Source organism: Psammomys obesus, unplaced genomic scaffold, assembly GCF_907164565.1.
Source record: "Psammomys obesus unplaced genomic scaffold, mPsaObe1.curated_primary_1811, whole genome shotgun sequence".
Taxonomy (NCBI): Eukaryota; Metazoa; Chordata; class Mammalia; order Rodentia; family Muridae; genus Psammomys; species Psammomys obesus.
In genome coordinates, this window is record NW_026595981.1 from 8,963,692 (window position 1) to 8,983,854 (window position 20,163).

At 44.2% G+C, this 20,163-nt stretch overlaps 2 protein-coding genes across 2 annotated transcripts in view; both read left to right on the forward strand.

Moving 5' to 3' along the window:
* Nucleotides 1-2,344: 2,344 nt before the first annotated feature.
* On the forward strand, nucleotides 2,345-6,079 carry LOC129686526 (protein Wfdc21-like). The gene is made up of 4 exons (XM_055620554.1): nucleotides 2,345-2,464; nucleotides 3,762-3,932; nucleotides 4,608-4,708; nucleotides 5,937-6,079. Exons 1-3 carry the CDS (start codon nucleotides 2,368-2,370, stop codon nucleotides 4,700-4,702), a joined length of 363 nt encoding a protein of 120 aa, XP_055476529.1. The 5' UTR covers nucleotides 2,345-2,367; the 3' UTR covers nucleotides 4,703-4,708; nucleotides 5,937-6,079.
* Nucleotides 6,080-7,306: 1,227 nt separating this feature from the next.
* The window catches only part of Heatr6 (HEAT repeat containing 6), a 28,490-nt gene continuing 15,633 nt past the window's right edge, over nucleotides 7,307-20,163 (forward strand). The window contains exons 1-10 of the mRNA XM_055620322.1: nucleotides 7,307-7,546; nucleotides 9,307-9,414; nucleotides 11,053-11,193; nucleotides 12,019-12,134; nucleotides 13,050-13,164; nucleotides 14,490-14,591; nucleotides 15,743-15,880; nucleotides 16,746-17,029; nucleotides 17,754-17,931; nucleotides 19,624-19,830. Coding sequence (XP_055476297.1) covers nucleotides 7,328-7,546; nucleotides 9,307-9,414; nucleotides 11,053-11,193; nucleotides 12,019-12,134; nucleotides 13,050-13,164; nucleotides 14,490-14,591; nucleotides 15,743-15,880; nucleotides 16,746-17,029; nucleotides 17,754-17,931; nucleotides 19,624-19,830 — 1,608 coding nt within the window. The 5' untranslated portion in view covers nucleotides 7,307-7,327. The remainder of the gene's footprint in view (nucleotides 7,547-9,306; nucleotides 9,415-11,052; nucleotides 11,194-12,018; nucleotides 12,135-13,049; nucleotides 13,165-14,489; nucleotides 14,592-15,742; nucleotides 15,881-16,745; nucleotides 17,030-17,753; nucleotides 17,932-19,623; nucleotides 19,831-20,163) is intronic.

Consider the following 20,163-nt stretch of genomic DNA (forward strand, 5'->3'; position numbering starts at 1 on the left):
TGTCTCTCATCTATAAATCTGTAAGAAGTCCTAGCTGCACACTCTGCCTTCCCCACCATGATAGCAATACCCTCAAACAGTGAACCATGAGACAGAATACATCCTTCCTTCCTCCAGTTGCCTTAGCCAGGTATTTCATCACAGTGACTAGAGGGTAGTGATAGGTCAGGCTTTAGAGTATTGCAGAAATTGTATACCAGTGGATCTCCCTTTGGGCTAGGCAGAGTTAAAGCAGCTAGCAAAAATATTTTCTGCACGGCCCATAACTCTACCTTTCAACCCCTTGGAAGAGCTGGCAGTGTATATGGAGTCATTTGTTTGTTAGAAGGACTTCCAACTTGTGGCTTTTAAGAGCTGTGACAAATGGCTAATTCTGTAGCTCCAGAATTAGGAACCAACATCCTTGTGAACATCAAGTTTTCATTCCTTTCCTCTCCCTCCTCTCCCCTCACCGTGTGTGTGTGTGTGTGTGTGTGTGTGTGTGTGTGTGTGTGTGTGTGTTTGGTGTTCCTAGGAATCGAACTTACGGTCTCACGCCCTCCACCATTAAGCTATGACCCCAGGCCGAGCGCTCAACTCTCTAAAGTGAAATTAATCATCTTCCCAGGGATCTACAAAGAGACAGCTAATTCTATTAGCCCTCACTCCCCCTCCTACCCCCTGCTTCCACCTTAATTCACGTTCTGGTATTTTATGAGACATGGTGTTTGTCTTAGTTAGCAATAGTTTCTATTGCTGCAATAAACTACCATGACCAAAAATCAAGTTGGGGAGGAAAGGGTTTATTTGGCTTATGCTTCCAAATCATAGTCCATCATTGGAAGAAGTCGGGACAGAAACTCTCAGTGCTGGAACCTTGAGACAGGAGCTGGTACAAGCCATGGAGGAGAGCTGCTTACACTTGCTCAGCCTGCTTTCTTATAGAACCCAAAACCACCAGCCCAGGGTTGGTACCACTCACAATGGGCTAGCTTCACCTATTGATCACTAATTGGGAAAATGGTTTATAGCTAGAACCATAGGGACACTGCCTTAACTGAGTCTCCTTTCTCTCTGATAACTCTAGCTTGTGTCAAATTGACACACAAAACCAGACACTACAGTGTATTCATGGCCAAATATTATGTGTGCCCCTCCCCTGCCACCAGGGAAAGAAAAAGTTATATGCCCTGGCACCAAACCGAAGGTAGTCTGAGGGAGTTGATCTAGTCCTCTGTGTATTCAAATGAATTATTGGCCGTAAGATCTAATTGCAGTCCAGACGAGAACATTGTCACGTACATTGATGAATGTTGTGTAAACATTGATCCCTGATTGGTTAATAAAGAAGCTAAACATTCTGTAGCTAGGAAGAAGAGAGGTAGGTGGAGCTTTCATTCCTGGTCCTGGGGTCTCAGGTAGAGGCCATGAGAGAGAAGAAGAAAGAAGAGGGAGAAAAAGGATGTGACAATTAACTGACCTGATGGAGCAGAAACAGCCCAGACAGGACCAATATGGCAAGTAACTCAAGGTGTGTGGCTGGGAAGCAGCCAGACTAGCTTAGAGGATTAAGATAGATTATATTTGTCCAGTCATTTAGCCTAAAGCTTATTAATAAATCTTATAAGTCTCTGTTTCATTTAGTTGGGAGCTAAAGTGTGTGATTAGAAAAGCCCCCTCCATTATAACATATCTTTTAGTACACAACCACTCATCTAGATAGTAGATATTATAACATGTCTTGTTCATAATCACGCATCTAGATTAGTGGGCATATCTACAAGAAGAAGGAAATGAAAGGTCATAGCTAGGCTGTTTGTCACCCCATTCCAAGTCCCACAGTACAGTGGTGCAGCCTGAGAGGCATCCTGGGACACTTTAACATAGATGCCACGGAGGGTTTCCCAAACTAAAGGTTCCAAGCAGCAAAGATAATCACATCAAGGCAGAGGAAAACTAGTGTCTCATCAACTGGTGCCTACACCCAACTAGCTCTCCCATTATCTCTCCCTGTCCTCAGTTACAAGAACAATTGTCCTAGAGCAGGGAGAGGGTGAAAAGGCAGACGGCGACCTTCTTGCTGACACGCAGCTCCTGGACTGTAAGTCCCTGAGTACACATTCCTTATCCTGGCCCAGAGTAGATCTTTCATACTTTGCTGAAAATGAATGAGAATCCCTCACCCACCCAGCTTTCCATGTTTAAGAAGATTATTTGTGGGAAAATGGAGGGTGTTCTTTGGCTGGCTTAGCTAGTTTCCGGGTGGGGCTTTGGCTTCTGTGTGTGACCCGCCCTTAGCCTTGTGTCGTAGCTCTGTGGGTGGAATCGTTTAAATTCTAGGCAGCTCTCAGCCCTGCTACTTGTTGGCTAAAATCCTCCAGCAGCAGCATGAAGCTCGGAGCCTTGTTTCTCTTGGTGTCTCTTGTTGCCCTCAGCCTAGAGGTACAGGAGCTACAGGCTGCAGTGAGACCACTGCAACTTTTAGGTAAGTCTGGACAAATGGTTGCATTTTTTTCCCCTTGAGTGAAGGTGCCTCTGGAGTAGGATCTCCAGAACCAGTGCAAGCAAGAATTGGGAGGGATGGGGCGGGGGGGAGAAGAAAGTTCTCTTTAGGATCCTCCTTTGTGGTCACCTCTTTGTTCCCCAGAACAGAATCCCTCTTCAGCTTTCTCTCTCTCTTCATGTTGAGTCACCTAACTGGACACTCCATTGCTGCTTGCTCATCACAGCCATCTTCCATCTCGCTGGCATCTCCCTGTCTACCAGCTACTTTCTTGGAACTATCTACAGAAAATATTTTTTTAATTGTTTAATTTTTTTAATTGTTTAATTTTAAACGCAGGACAATCTCAATCTCCTTTGCCAACAATATTCTCAAAAAGGGTTTTGCTTCCATAGGGTTTTTATTGTTGCTGGGTTTTGTTTTGTTTTGGTTTTGTCTGGGACAGTCTCATACTGCAGCCCAAGCTGGCCAGGAACTTACTGTGCAGCCTAGGCTGACCTCAAATTCATGGCAATCTTCCTGCTTCATCCTGCTGTGTTGGGATTACAAACGCAATCCAACTTACCTCACTTGGCCTGAAAGAAGTCTTCTTAAATCTCTGCTCATTCTTGCCTTAAACCTCTGGTGTCCACAGCCTCGTTAGACTCCTGACACACCCCTCTCAGGCCCCCTGGATGAGTCTTCTGACTCTTCTCAGTAGTGCAGTCTCCCTTTGCAGCACTGATACTGTCTGCCCTCCCCCACACCTCTCCCCCATCCTGCTTCTTCCCTGGTTTGTCTTTTACTGAATCGTATCACTCCTAAATGTCTTTAGATGGAGCTTAGGCCTCTCTTCTTCACTCTCTCCTGCTCTAGCAACTGCCTGTTTTTGAAACATTGTTTGCATCTCTTCTGTCCTGTTGCCTCAGTGTGTCCAGCCCTGATTGCTCCACCGTCCTGCTATTGCAACTGCTTCCCAAAAGCTCTCCCTACCCCTCTCTTCTTCCTTCTTCCATGTGATTACTAGTTGACTCCTGGTTCTGTCTATGCTTTTGCAGTAGATAATCCTCCCAGGTGACCTTCTTTCCTCAGCCTGTTAAGTGGAATCCCAAATCCACAGGTCCTGGTGACTTTGCCCTTGGCAGCATTTATTTCTCCTGCTCCCAAACTTTCCCAGAACCAACTCCGATTACCATTCTTCCTGACTCCTCTGTCCTGTCTCCTACGTAACACACGGGCTTCCCTGGAGCCCTGCCCTACTACGTTTTCCCCCTGTAAAGATCTGCATCTTTCCTCACAGCACTCCACCTGCTTTCCCCACTACTCCTCCTTGAGAATATTCCTGCACTTCCAGGCTTACTTTTTCTGATGAACAAGAAATACTGTCTTCCCTCCTTTGAGCCCTTTGAGTGCTCTGGATGCACCTTGCAGGACACTTGTGAAACACTGCTTGGTTTCCAGCGCCTTAAATGTAAGTCTTACTTGCATTGGAAGTTTCTTCTAATGTCATCGCTCTTCCCGAATGCTTTATAAATAGCAAAAGCTATTTATATAAGTATTTATATAGCAGAAATACTTAATGATTGACCAAACTATTGTGAATAGGGACAAACAGTCTTCAACTTCCTCACCTCAAAGCAACAACAGCACCAAAACCACTTAGGGATCATGCTATAAAGCAAAGAGCTAGGGAGACTAACCTCACAGTGAGACTGCAAGACAACCAGCAAGTCTGGATAGTCCCTCCTCTGCTCCATGTCCTGTGGTGGAGGGAAGTGTCTTCATTTATGCAACCTTCTTCCTTCCTTTCCACAAATGCAATCTCTCCACCTCTAAAGTAGGCTTGCTTTAATAAGATTGTGTGTGGGCCTTGTTTTTAACAGAAACAAACAGTTACAAATGGCACTATGTATTGAGCTAAAAGAAGCTGGTGAAATTCACTGCTTGATCGAGGACTGTCATGCCCAGCACTTGAACCTCTAGCACAGCAGCGTTCACCGGTCTATTTGTCTGTCTGTGGGAGGGTAGACTCATTGTGCAGTCCAGGTTGGCCTTTTGCTGATGATCTGCCTGCCTCCGCCTACCAGTGCTGGGATTGTAGGTTCATCCCACCATGCCTACTTTCAGCTGATCTTTTCTGACGTAGGCACCTGCGCTGAGCTCTGCAGAGGTGACTGGGACTGTGGACCTGGGGAGCAATGTGTCAGCACTGGGTGCAGTCATGTGTGTACTACAAACTAAGAACAGGTAAAAAAAAAAAAAAAAATACATCTAGCCCTTACTGTGACCCCCAAATCTTGTCCAGACCAGGCAGTCTGTACCTTTCACCTCCATGGGACTTTCCAAAAATTGGTAGGATGGAACCCTATGTGTTTCCCTATAGCTCCTCCCTTTTTTTCTCCATGAAGAAGAAGCATCTACCACAAGATGGTGCTTTCTAAACCTTTAGAATAATTTCCCAACCCAGTCTACCCAGGAGAAAAATCAGACCATATTTGAGCAAGAAGATAAAAATGACCCGTTATTCATCATGCCAAAATGATGTCCGTATGCTACTGTGACTATGCACAAATATATATTTTAAAATAAAACCCTGTACCTATTTGATTTCTTAGCTATTTCATTTAAAAAATAGTTAAGTAACAACTGTAGTCTCAGTACTTATACTCAGTTCCGTCCAGCCATCTTTGCTTTCTCTATGGTCCATCGTGTATGCTCTCCTACCAAACATCCCTGCAAATGTACATTTAAGGCATTTATTCTATAATACTAACACAGCTGTAATGAATATCAAAATGTACACACCCTTACTAATTCCTTTGGGATATAACCCAGCATAATAAAAGACCAAAGAATACTGACAGCCTTTTGATGCACATTGCCATATGGGCATAAGCACATTCGTTTTCTGTAAAAATATTTGATGGGATTCATATTGTTGTTTTAATTTTCAGTACCAATTAATTTAAAAAGAGAATAAAAGCTATCATCATTAAGTTGTGTTAATATGGTTAAATTGTATTAATGGATTTAGCATGTACTCTAAACACCAAACTGTTCAGGCAAAAAGATTAATCTATGGGTAAAGGCTCCTGTTGCCAAGCCTGGTGACCCGAGTTTGATCACTAGAATCCACAGAGTGGAAGGAAAGAACTAGCTCTCAAAAGCTGTCCTCTGCATTCTACATGTGTGCCATGGCATGCACATGACTTCACATACACAAATAATACTAACATACTAAATTAAAGCAAACTCACACAGTTCATGTTCAGAACATTTTAGTTACCCAGTGCACCTTTAGTGCTATGGATTTCCAGAATCAAGAACTATTATTTCTCATTGCATTCTGGATAGCCAGATACCCCAAACAGCAGGCCTCATGTATAAATTGTACATCTATTTCTCAAAAAAAAAAAAAAAAAAAAAAAAGTCTCAAAGGCCATCTTCTCAAATAACTGCTCATCTCTTTCTACAGCTTCTACCTGGAAAAAAAAAAAAGTGCCTGTTTGGAGCTCTGTGACCAAGAAAGCAGTTGAAAATGGAAGCCATAAATGGAGATTATAAGAAGCACAGTGGGGAGGGACAAGGAGGTGTTTCTTTTAATAAATCATCATCATAAAAGTCTCTACACTACTTATGTTATTTGGTTGGAGGTTGCTATGGTTTGAATATGACATGTCTCCACAGACTCATATATGGAGGGCAACTGGTCCATAGCTGATGGCATTTGTTTAGGAAGCAGGGGCCTTGATGGAGGAGGTAGATCATGGGGGTATTTCTTGCTGCTTCCTGGTTGTTTTAAGTGAACAGCTGCAATCAAACACTCCTGTTATCATGAAAATTCTGCTTTACTACAAAGCAAAGCCACCCAGGCATAACCTTAAACCTCTAAAATAGTGCACCCAAAAATAAACCCTCCTTCCTTTAAACTGTTTCTCTAGTTATCTAATTCTAATAGTGGAAAAGCTACTAATGGCAATATGTTGAGCTCTGATAGTATATATCCATGTGGGTGGCAATGTGGGTCCACAAAAAAAAAAAAAAAATATATATATATATATATATACACACACACACACACACACACACACATACATACATACTGTGGTCATCACCAGCTGAAGGGAAAAAAATATAGAGTTCCCAGTAAGACCTTTAAGGACTTCCTGCATTAGCTTGAGTTACCGCTTAGCAGCCCCTACACACCCATCTCCAACCCTGAGATCTGAAAGTCACAATTTAGCATCTGTATACTCTATAATACCAAAGTCATGCGGTCTTGAATAATACTTTATGTGGGTCATCCATGTTATTAAACCCAGACTGTTGACACAGTCTCTTCACACCTCTGTTGTGGTAAGTACCAAGCCCTACACCCTTCTAGCTCAGCGTAATATTTGAACACATCTTAAGTACAGCTTCAGTTACTCTTGGTGATAAGCAAGAAGAACCATTCCTATAGCAGCCAGTTTATCTCTGTAGGTGGTAGTCCTTTTGTGGCTGGGGGTAAGGAGGAAAACAAGGACTGGTAAGAAAGAACAGTAGAAGGGTGGGTGTCACATAGCTAGCATTTCTGTCACTGCCATCTGCAAAAGTGTTCTCCAACTCCAGCCAGAATCTTAGACTCTGGCAAATGCCAGCCCTGCAAACTTTCTGAGAGCGTAAGGGGGTGGGGGAGGGGGCGGGCGAGGTTATCATGCCTTATTTCTGCCACCTTTTACAAGATACCAGGCTGAAGGACAACTACTCTCACCACCGCTTACAACCTGTAGCGCCAATAAAGCCTTTCCGGAACTAGAGCACACAGCAAGGCCCTGCCCCAAGCGGTGCCCCGGAAGTATTTCCGAGCTATCTCACGTAGGAAAAATGGCGGCCGTGCAAGTCGCCGCCTCGCTTTCTTGTGGGCAGCCGCGAGAGGCCCCGCGGGAGCTATCTCCGGAGCAGGACGATGGGTTCCGCCGCTTGTCTGCCAGGCTCCGCGCGCTGCAGCCCGATGACAGCGCCGTGTCCCGCATGGAGATCCACCTGCTCTTCGACCAGCTCATCTCCGAGAACTACAGCGAGGATGGCGGCCTGGCTCCGGAGGTAGGCGGCGCGGCGAGTCCTTCCTCCGGCCCCTCCGGGTCTCACCGTGCCCCGGATGACTTAGTTCCAGGCTGGCTTTCTCCCTCCTTCCGTGCCATATTCTCTGCCCTCCATCTGAAGGCTTGAAAGCTAGCGTCTTTCAAAGGCTTCTTCTCCAACGCCCTCAGCTTCCATCCCTGGAAAACTATTCCAGGAATGTCGGGACGAGGATAGTTTTAGCTGATGAAAACGCTGAAGCTCGCAAAGATCCAGCGTCACGGGGTTGGCAAAGCTAGAACTGAAGCCCGAGTTTGCCGTGGGGCCTGTATTTTCTGTTTTGTTTCTGTACTAGCTCTCGTTTGCCTCCACTCTACTGTCAGAGTAATCTTACTCATACACATCAGACCTTGTATGTCAATAATTCCCAGAATCCTTGAGTCAGTCCTACTGACAAGCACCTCAAACTTGATGGCTCTCAAAGAGGAATACATTGATTCCCATACTCCCAACCCCAGTTCACTCTACCCTGCCCCACCTTAAATACACGCAAGGCGCGCACACTGCTTCTTTCCTTTCTGCTGGAGCTTGTCGGATTAAAATTCTTCAGAGTCTGTCCCAAACGGGTTGTTCGGTTCACTCTCCTCTATTCCCATTGTCAGTGTTTGAGGCAAAGTAATTCTTGCCTGGACAATTCCCCTGGTCTCTCACTGGTCTTCCTCCAGTCTAGCTCCTTTCCAGACTTCTTTGCTGTGTTGCCAGAATCTACTATTTGGTTAAAAAACAAACAAACAAACAAACAAACAAAAACCATAAAAGTGTAAACCTAATCAGAGATTTTTTTTTTTTTTTAATGTATACTGGGAAATGGCAGAAGCAAGCTGCCTAATGAAATAAACCACACAGTAAGAGACAAATACGGGGAGGGAGGAGACTTTAAAAATAAATGTATATTTATATGCTAAGAGGGAAAAAAATCCAGAAGAGCTCACCACAGATAAGGGAGGGAAGTGGAATTAAAAAAAAAAAAAAAAAAAGCGTGCCTTTCTGGTTTTCTCTCCTGTTTCTCCTCTGCACCCTGGTTGTAGTCATTTGGAACTTGCTGTTGTTGTTCAGGCACCAGAAGACTTTTCACATCTCCAAGACTCCCCACTCTGTCGTCGCTTGTTTTTGATTACTTGTCTGACTGGCAAAGTTCTATTCATTCTTCAAATTTTCAGAAAGATCTGTGTATCTTTCTGTCTCCCTCACTAGATTGTAAATGTTTTTTTTTTTTTTTTTTTTTTTTTTTTTTTTTTGTGATTCAGGGAAAAGTTCGTTTCACCTGTGGAGTCAAAAGACCTAGCCTGCTCCCTGGCACATACTAGGTGCTCAGAGCCCTTTAATCAGGGAGCATCAGTAGATGGTGTGGTGATCTGTGGACAGCATGTTCCTTTCTAAGTTTATGTAAGAGTCCTGTCAGTGTTGTTTCTGATTTTCTCAATAGCACCGAAAGTCTGGCTCTCTTGGAATTTTTAGCTGTAGCGTGTGCTTTTCTATGCTAGAAGCCTTTCTTTTGTTATTTAATAGTACTGTGTGGTAAAAGTCCTTTTTCTTCTTTTTAATAATTCTTTTTATTTCATTTCCCCCAAGCCCTACTTTCTGCCTCAGCTTCTGCTCAGATATTTTTATCTCATTGAGTGTGGAACATTTGATATACTTTTCCTGTTTGACTGTGTTTGGGGGTGTTCACTTGGCTAACAGGTGCATTTATCGTTGCTTTGTCTTTTTTTTTTTTTAAATAGGATGTCAGTGCTCTTCTTGTGCGAGCTTGTCAGCTGGTGCCTCTTAACCAGAATCACCTTGTGAGCAAAGTGTCTCAGTTGATCCATCATTTACTTAACAGATTACAGGTAATCATGTATATAACTTTAGGCTCAGATTGTAAATGCAGAGAACACATAAATGCCTTTGAAATACCGTACCTATTGTAGATATGGTAGGCTTATCTTTTTGTTTGTTTTGATATAGGATCTTAGGTCATGTTGGCCTGAGAAAGACCTTGACCTTCTGATCTTTTTGTTCACCTTTAAAGTACTGGGATTACAGGTGTTTGCTACCAGACCCCAGGTTGGTAGTCTAATCTTTTGAAAAGCTTGGAAAATCAAAACGTCTTGAGCTCGGAATATAACTCAGTGAATGGTGGAGCCCTGGCCTCCTGGCACACATGAGGCCATGGGTTCAGTCACATCATCAGTACCACCAAAAAAAAAAAAAAAAAAAAAAAAAAAAAAAAAAAAAAAAAAAAAAGCAATGCTTAATAAGAGCACATCATTAAACCCAAATATATATTCTGAGAACTTCTAGGCTTTTGCTCATGAAAAATATTCTTTTGTGTTTGGCTCAGTAAACCAAGATCATTCGTGACATCTTAGTTTTTGTTGTTGTTGTTGTTCATGGAAAATAGAATTGACCAAGATATATTCCAGACCAAAATTCCATGTTGCATGATTCCCTATTTCTTTCCTACACACACACACACACACACACACACACACACACACACACACACACACATATATATATATATTTAACTTCCTGAAACTATTATTTTTACAGTCTACATAAAACCCCCGAAGTAGCTAGGGAACAGAGAGCCCCAGGATAAAAACTCCACAGTTATTTCTATCAAGGTCTATTCTGCAGTTCTCCATCTGTAAAACTTCTAAGTGAATCCCTGAGTAGATGGATATCAGTTAGCATCGTGCCAGCCAGAATCCTTTGGCCTGTAAGAGAGAAGAACATCCAATAAAACGAGACCCCTGCCATAGGCTAGGAGGGCATCCAGTAAAACTGGGACCCTGCCATTGGGGAAGGGGATGGATGCTAATGTGTATGCACCCAGCTGTGTTAGGTGAGCTGAGGCCATTTCCAGGTTTAAAATGTCACACACAGGTGTGTGGTAGCTTCTGAATTTTTACTGCTGTCACGTGCTTCATTTTTGGGTCACTGGCAGTTGGAAAACACCCTATCACCTGTGGCACCTACAGCCCACAGCCAGCTGTCTAGGATTTGATGATATTGTGCATGGACTTGAATGTCCATAACTTGATTTTTGGTTAGCCCATTCTTTCTCAAGAGGATTATAAACTGTGGGGACAGGAATGTGTCATATCTTCTTGGTGTATTCCTCACATCATGATAGATACATAGTAGGTATTTAGCGGATATGTTTCTTTGCTGTGCCTTAGTTGAGTAATTACTATGTATTAAGTCAGTTTAATCGAAGTAAGACATTTTAGTGTGCTGAATCTTGTGTCTGTATGTATAGCTGTCAGTTTCTGATTAGTTCCAGGAAAAGTTATTGGGACTACCAGGTTCTACTTTGGAGAGATCAAAGGGGCAGAAGAGACCAACATCCTGGGGCAAGGAGAAGGACTCCCCTATCTTGATCAAACCTGCAAACCTTCAGAGCCAGTGCTTTGGTACAAAAAAGATGAACATGCACTCTCTTAAGTCAGATCATCTCTTTTTTTCCCCCGTCTTGGCAGGTCGTTGTGGATGAGCAGAACTTGGATTTCCTGTTGACCTATACAATCTCAGCTATTCAGCAGTGTAGTTCTTGGACGCACATGGAAATTCTTCAAGCCCTGGCAGCTCTGGTTTACTGCAATGGCTCCAAATGTCAAAAGGTAGTATCACAGGTTGTGTTCTGTGATATACACCATGACCAAAAGCAACTTGGGGAAGAAAAGGTCTATATCATTTTACAGCTTATAACCCACCATCAAGAGAAGCCAGGAACTGTAGCAAAAGCCACGGAGAAATGCTGCTTACTAGCTTGCTCTCCCTGGCTTGCTCAGCTACTTTTTTATACAGTGCAGGCCCAACTGCCTAGGAGTCCCACAGTGGGCTGGGACTTCTACGTTAGTTAGCAATTAAGAAAATGCCCCACAGACATTTCCCCAGGCCAGTCTGATAGAGAAAATTCCTCAGTTGAGGTCCCCTCTTCCCATGTGACTCTAGGTTTGTGTCAGGTTGACTACTGAAGCTAACTATGACAGGTAGTTTAAACTAGTATGTCTGTCCTTTGAAAGCCTAGTAGCACACACTTGAGCACCAAGATACCTGTTTTCAAGTATCCATCGTGTCACTAACTATATGGATAGGCTAGAAAAGTTCTTACTGAATCCCTCAGAGTCTTGTTCAGTCATGTGTAACATAGTTGTTCTGAGATGAAGTGAGACAGTGCTTAGCACTCTATTAACCGTTGATCCTTATCATCATCACTACCCTTTGTCCAGGTAGCCAAGACCAAAGACTCCCAGCAGTTACCTAGTAATGATTCTTCCTACTGATTTCTGGCACGTTTGGGTAGCCATTGAAGGATTTACCTCCTAGCTAATTTTTTGATATTCAACTGCCTCTTAAGTATTTTAGTTAAGAAAATACTGTCAAACAAGCACAGTCTTCCAAAAAGCTGTTCTTAGACCCTCACTGTTGATATTTTGTTTCAGTATCTCCCAGACTTGCTAGGCAAGAGTGGCCTCTTGATGAAGTTGAGTGACTTGAGTCACTCTGATCCTGAAGTCAGGAGAGCTGCAGTGCATTGTATGGCAAACTTATGTCTCAGGTACGTGGGTCCAGCCAGGTTTCTCAGTAGTAGAAGATAGGACCTCTCTTGGCCCTTGTAGATTATTCTGTCTGCCTGAAGCCAGAGCCAGTGTAGACAATTAACCTAGCTTGAGCTACACTGCTGACGCATGCCTGTGATCCCGGCACTCAGGAGACTGAGGCAGGAGGATCCTTAGCTTGAGGCTGTCCTACAGAGCAAGTTCCAGACCTGCTTGGGCTACAGTAAACAAAAAGAGAAAGAAGGTAGTTTACATTTCCCATGCCATTTAACAAGGTTGTCTTGTGCTGTTTTTAATTAAAGAAAGCCTATCAAGGAATAAAGGGAGGAATGCATGCTAGAAGTGATAGGCAATATGAGTGACTGGCAATGTGTCAGTTTTATTTTCTGTTGGTGTAAATTTTAACCCCTCTTCTTTTAGAGGGAATATTCGTGTGAATTTAGGCTCTTGTGAGAGTTTCTGTTAAGTCCAGTTTCTTCTTTAAGAAGATGGAGCTGGTCTGTAAGACGCGATTGCAAACAGGCAGCACAGACTTGACCTTTTCTCTGGGTAGCACTGTGCTGTATGGTGCCTGGAAAAGCAGACTCAGTCACCTTCTCACTCTGAAGGATCCATCTGCATTATTTCCCTCCTCTGACTGAAGGGCAGAACCCGGGAAAGCTTGTTTCTTCTCCGCACTTCTTGCACTCCACTCCTGTGATGTTTTTGTATAGAAACTTCTCTCCCTTCATGTGCATTCAAGCCTGTGCCAGTCCTGCAGTAACTAATCAGCCAAAGAGCTGTCTCTAGAGCACAGTCGTATTGAGGGTGCGCTCCAGACTTAGCAGTCTGCATTGCTGTTGCTGACGCTCGTCTGTCTAGAAGCACCATTTAAAAGGAGACAGCTTGAATTGTTCCCCCTTCTTGTGTTTTAGTGTGCCAGGACAGCCGTGCTTGGAGGAGTCCTACCAAGATGTCTGCTTCCAAGCTTTCTTGACCATTTTACAGTCTCCAAGATCATCTGATACGGATGATATAACGTTTTGCATGGTAGGTGGGACTGTTGTGTAACAGCCCAACATTGCAAGGCTTCAGAATTTGACTGCTGTGTCGGTTTGCTCTAGAAGAGAGAGAGAGATTTTTATGTATGTGTAAACGGTGTCTATACGTCAACAGCCCTGAAACCACACCTTTGCATTCAAATGATGCGGAACGGTTATGCTCGCTTTGGTGTACTCTGAGTTCTGTTTTGACAACTTAAAAGCCTGTGTTCTTTCTCCTCCTGAGTCTTAAAAACAAGACAATGATTTGGCTGATCTTAGGGTAAAAAGAAAGAAAATCTGCTCACTAATATTTTTAATGACAAATGTGATATCTGAGCTGGAAATAACTCGTTCTTTGGGTCCTCTGCTTTCTGAATGAGCAGCACATTTATCATTTGATGTACTGTCTTACAACCCTCCCATTTTCTAAGTTTTAATAACCCTTAGACACCTTTCCAGTGCATAATTATATACGTCATGGTTTCTAGTGGCTACAGATGGAATAATTTGGGCAGATTATGCCCCGGTGCCTCCATGCTCTGTCCTGAAATTAGGTTGATAAAACCATATTGTGGGGCTCTTGCTCGGTCCACAGATAAAGCATTTAACGTGCCTGACAGTCATGACGTTGACTTTCACATTTAGCAAGCATTAGCTTCTTGTGTAATCGTTGTAGCCATAAATCACAAAAATCTGCTTTTCCCACTATTTCAACAAGCCTACGGTTCACACCCTTCCCTGTGCGGAATATTTCTGAAGGACAAAGCCCTGGAAATGGGGTTCCTGAGCTAAGAAACTGGCTGGGATCACAACGGCCCTCCCACCTGGGCCTTGTCTTTACCAGCCTCTTAGGATATTTTCTTACAGAGCTCTTCACTTCGCCTCTCTGACATTTTAAAAATTCTTAAATGATACTTTTTATGTGTGTGAGCATATGGGAATTCCATAGCACTTGTATGGAGGTCAGAGGACACGTTGGAGAAGTTGGTTGGCTTTTTCCTTCCACTGTGTGGGTCCTGGGAACTGGAATCAGGTGGTCAGGCTTGGCGGTAGGTGCTGTCCCTGCCGAGCTATCTCACAGGTCCTCTGTCTCATCTGTTCCCTTTCTTGTTCATTTATACTTGCTGGTTTATGTTTGCAGTAAGAGTACTAAGAGAACTCTTCAGAAAGCTGGCCAGGTCTGTTCTCTGGGTCCTCATCTCTGCTGTGTGCTCCAAAAATTTTTCCACCATCTAGAGGACTTTTAGAGCATTCTAACTGCTATGGAGTTGGTCCCTGAGGAGCTAGGTTTTCTTCGCCTTCTAACTTGCATCTCTGCCTCCCTACCCTCAGCTGTTACAGAACGCACTGAAAGGCATACAGTCCCTTCTCAATGGTGGGAAGATGAGACTGACGCAGACCGAGCACCTGGGAGCGCTTCTTGCTGTGCTAAAGGTGAGGCAAGTTTCACCTCAAGTCTTCAAGTGTGGGGGGCCACACCCCAAGTGTGGGACCTGTCTTAAATCCTCTCACCTCTCTTCAGCTAACTGTGATGTATAAGAATGTCTCGTGAATTTTAAGAGCAGAATAAAATGTTTGTATTCAAGCATACTCAGATTAAGGGCGTAGGACAACCACAATGGAGCAAATATGTCAAATTTTAAGAATTACTTTTGAATCTCAGAAAGGAATCAGTGGTGAGACATGATCTGTGGATAGTTTTATTATAGATTATCCTGAACCCCCCTCACCTGCTTGTGCTGAAGGAGCGGTAGCTGCTCTTATTAGCATCTGAGCCTGTACCCATGTGGGAAGTCTTGTAACCCTGAGGCCCAGCAAACCTGCAGTTCAGCCAGGAAGAGTTAGGGGCTCAGTGCTCACCTCAGGTCAAAGCCATCCGTGACAGTCTAGCTTTGTGACCGATACTTTCTTTATTTTCTCTTAATCCCCAAGTAGAGATAGACAGATAACGGAAATAGATGAATAAATAAAAATGATAAATTAGGGGCCGGAGAGATGGCTCAGTGGTTAAGAGTCCACTTTCACAAAAGACCCAACCAATACATGGTGGTTTACAATCATTCACAACTCCAGGTCCAGGGGATCCAGCCCCCTCTTCTGACTTCCATAGACACCAGGTACCCACATTCAGGTCCACACTCATCCAGGCAGAATACCCAGGCACATAAATAAATCTAAAAAGTAATAAAGGATTGGATTAAGAAAAAGAATACATTAGTTTAAACAATTTGATTAATATGAACAGCTGGATAAAAGCTATAAAAATTATAGCTGCACCAAAGCCAAGCCTAGTCTGGTGTGGCCAGTGCAGACACAGAGCGTCTAGATAACATTAAGCTCTTCCACATCCCAGTCCTTGCCACACACAACCCTAATAGCCTCAGAAATCAGCTGAGGTCAGGAATATGGGGTGGGGGGTGGGCATAGATGAGAGTAAACGCACCTTTGCGCGCTCACCTTCAGGTCTCTGCGCTGTCTCGTTATTCTGTGGTTTTCAAACATCAGTCTGCTTGTGTTCTAATGGGAACAGGCTAGCTGACTTACGATGCTTGTGGTGTTTGGTTTTCCTCACTTTTCACCGTTAGAAAGCCATGTTTCACGGACTGCCTGGATTGAACATAGAGATGCCCGCGGTGCTCTACCCAGCTCCGCTTCCTCAGTACGATGGGCGATCACCTGCCAAACCCCAGCAGCCAGAACCCAGCGCTGCTCGACTGTCTGCGGTACATGTCCTTCCTGAGGTTCCGGCTGCGGAGCACTTGAGTGCCTGCTGTGTGCTGTGTCTGCTGTCTAGGATTTGCCTCTCAGCTGCTGCCAGAGGCCACTAAGAATTTGTTCTCAAGTTCCTGTAGTTAATATAGAAATTTTAAACTGATCAGTGTGCTGAGAGTACCACTTAGAGCACCTTGGGCTTCTGGGAGGTCTGGGCTGTTACCGTACAGCCCATAACTGTTGTTACAACTGTTGTTGTAACTGTTACAACAAGCGTTTGCTTTGCATCCAGCCCCGGGATCGTTCCCAGGCCTCTCAAAGCTCAGAAGAATCAGCATGCCTCTTTTCATAAAGGGCCGATGTCACAGATACACTAGTGCAAAAGCGGGCAGGGATTCTCTGTGGAAGTAGATGGGTATGGCTGCATTCCGGCAAGGCTTAATAATAGGAGCAGGCTGCACCTAGCCTCCAGGTCAAATGGCGGCAGTTCTCTTCTAGAGCCATTGAAGCCCGCCTGTCTATCAGGTCACCGTCTCCATGATGCTCTAGTCACATTTCCCTGCCTTTCTAGATAGTTGTCTTCTCCTTAGTTCCCTTGGAGGCTCTGAAGCATGCGTGTGTATGTATGTCCAGCAGTGTGCGTCACGCACCATGCCTGGCACATCCTACCACACTTTGCGCCTTTCTGTCCTCTTACTGCATGTTGTGAACATCTCTAGTCACTTTCAAATGAAAAAGTGCCAGTGATTTCAGCTGAAAGTACTTTGGGAATGACTATCATAATGTATGTGTGTGTGTGTAAATATATGTGTGTACATATGTGTATATTTAAGTGTACATGTATATAGTATGTCTTTGTTTGCTCCTAAAAATCAGAATAAAAAGAAAAAACACAAAGTAAAACCAAAGAAAACCCAACAAGGAGAGAAAGAGGAGGAGGAAGAATCCAGGGGTGAAATGGAAGCAGCCCCCGGCCTCAGCGCGGGCAGGATAAACATGTGTGGTGAGAACACGTGGTGCTCCTCTCCTTCGGGCCAGAGCCTGCCTGCAGGTGCGGGCAGAGAGGCGTCCTCACCCTTCGCCTCCTCCAGCTGGAAAGGAGTCAGCAGCAGTGAGTCAGACTACTCTGACGCGGAAGGAGGCATGCAGGGTAAAGTGAGGTAGTAGTATTTTGTTATAACTCTCTGCCTGATATTTGTAGGTGCATGAGACTCTTAGAACATGTCTGCTATGTGGCGTTGACCTTGAGGTCTTGCATGTGGGGCCATGCTTCTCTTTGATTCATGGCCACTTACTGGATCTGCTGAGTGCTTCTTTCTGGCCTTTTCATCTTCTTAACTGCTAGTCTTCTTCAAAATGAGGTCACAGGTCATATTTTCTGAAAAGCTTTTCCAACGCATTTGTTCTGACTTAGGCTCTCTGTTCCATGACCCTGAAATTTACCTTTGTCCTAGTGTTGTATAAAGTGTGCTACAGTTCCTTCTTGAACCATCTGTCCCGGCCAGTAAAAAGCCTGTCAAGGGCAGGGCCTCTGTGTGTGACCACCTCAAGCACTGTGGCCCACGTTAGGTCTTTCAGGGTCTATCCATTGAGCAGATGCATGGGTTCTCTGCACTGTTTCTTGTAACTCTCGTTTCCTCATCAAAATGTTACTCTCTTACTCTCTTCTGCCTGTTTTTTAATCAGCCTGAATAGCTTGTAGCAAAATTACCTAGCATGTTTTGATCATACTTCAAAAGGGATGGTAGCATCCTTAGGGATAGTCAGGATGCCTAATTTCTCAAATCATTTAAAGTGGCTGCAATAAATGAATAGCCTTTCCATTTGCATGTTTAAAAACTTCTAAAACTTCCTTTTTTTTTTTTTTTTTTTTCACTATGAAAGGTGGTACCAAGCCAAGGTTCGCCAAGGGGCGTTAGCTTGTTTTCTTTCTACTATCAAATCAATAGAAAAAAAAGTTTTGTATGGCTACTGGTCGGCCTTTGTCCCTGACACGCCCGAGCTTGGAAGCCCACAGTCTGTGTCCTTAATGACACTCACATTGAAGGACCCATCTCCAAAGGTAAGAGTGCTGAACCGAAGCTCTGTGGGAAGAAGACACGTTTTTCTGTCCCTTTCCCCCTTTGCCCTATCTGAGCTTTCCTGAATTCTGCTCTCACTAATACCATCCCAGGTCCTGACTTGAGGACCTTAACAGGCAGGAAATGAGGAGGGCACAGGCTTCTGTGGACTTCACGTTAAGATTACATCTTAAGCCCAGGCCTTGCCTGAAGTCAGAGCACACTGGGCTGTAACTGCTGTGTGTCCTGTGAGGGCCACTGAGCTGTGGTTTATAGCAGGAACAACTTAGGAGCGGCTTAGCTCAGTGCAGTGTAGCAGGTAAAGGCTGTAAAGGCTGTAAAGGCTCCCTAAAGCTAGAGAAGTACCTGTAATGCTTCATGGAAGCACAAGATAGTGCTGTGTGTAAAAGAAGGTCCTAAGAAATTTTCCCATGTCTTAAAAAGTCATGAATGGTTTACAGACTTTAATAAGAAAAGGTAATTTCAGGAAAGGAAATGCAGTGGTTTGGCAATCTTGATAGCATCAGCAACCACCCCATGCAGATGGAGTGTCCGCCTCTGTGTAGATCTGTTCACTTTTCCCTGGAAACTAGCTCTTAGCCAAGGAAGGAAAGGAGCTGTTCCAGCCTTCCAGCAGTGACCATTAAAAAGTCACACTGGGCAGCTCCTGGCTTTCTTAGGAAGCCCAGCTACCCACTGAAAGTGGGATTTTAATAAGGCCACCGCATGTTTTCCCTATTTCTAAGGTTTCTTTCTAAAAGGGGAGTGTAACCCACAGTAGATCGGGATACCCCAAAATCCTCTGAGTAGATAATTACAGTCTTTGTCATTGGAGTGATGGCTTCGTGGTTAAGAGTACTCACTGCTCTTCCCGAGGTCCCAGGTTTAATTCTCAGCATCCACATGGCAGCTCACAACCTTCCTTAATAAACAGCAGTCCATGCCAAAGATGTATATTTTTTCCCTTTCCATTCATAAGATTAGGGTCTGTAGGATGGCTCCACATTCAGAGTGTTTGGTATGCACTGAGGAAACGAGTTCAGATCCCTAGCCCATAAGAAGGCTGGAAAGGTGGAGACAGGTAGATCCCCACTGGCTGGCCAGCCTAGCCAGATCAGGGAGCTCCAGACTCAGTGAGAGGCCTCTTTTCCAAAAATGAAGTGGAGAACAACAGAGGCAGACACCTGGCATCAACCTCTAGCCACCACACACGTGCACACATGTGCATACACATGAGCATACACACATACAACTTACATTCTTTATTTCCTACACGCAAGTGTTTGTAAACATCAAGTGAGCGTTGTTCACACACACACACACACTCTCACACTCGGATGCTTCACAGTAGAATGGCTATTTCAAGAGCATTTGTTTTTCTACTCCAGGTGCTGTTGGTTCTCCTTCTGTTGGCCTCATGCTTGGATGTGTAGGTCTGCAGTCTCTAACCATTCCCACACTTAGGATTTCAGATCAGTTCTGCCTCCCTGTTGCCCCGTGGCAGTGTGGTCGAGGATTTCCTTATGTGTGGTGCAAGTGGCCTTCCTCGTAGCTGCCCTCAGTACCTCATACATCCTCCCGTTGCCTTCATTCTTCTAATAAGGCTCTGACTACCTGGAGAACTGAGTATGTATAAGAAGGGAGCCTGGACCCCGACTTCTTACTGATCAGTATGAATCATCTTGAAATTCCAGACTCGTGCCTGCGCTCTTCAAGTTCTGTCTGCCATCTTGGAAGGCTCAAAGCAGTTTCTTTCTGTTGCTGAAGACACCAGTGACCACAAAAGGGCTTTCACTCCCTTCTCTGTCACGATTGCATCCAGCATTAGAGAGCTGCACAGATGTCTTTTGTTAGCGTTGGTGGCAGAGTCATCATCCCAGACCCTTACTCAGATAATTAAGGTAAGTCCCAAGTTACCTGCGGGCTTCAGTTTGTATGTTTTACATTGTCTAAAAGTAATTTGAGCTAAGGGTGTAAGTAATAATTGTATTAAAGGGACCTTTTGAAAGTCTATACCTATTTATCTAGTTAAACTATAGACTTTAAAAAGACTGGTTTTCAGTTAGCATAAAGACCTTTAAAAGTTGGGGGAAGGAGAGCTGGTGGGATGGCTCAGTGGGTAAAGGAGCTTGCTGCTAAGCCAAGTTTGGTCTCCAGAATCCATGTGGTGGAAGGAAGGAACAAATTCCCACAGTTGCCCACTGACCTTCACCTCCACATACATACTCATGAAA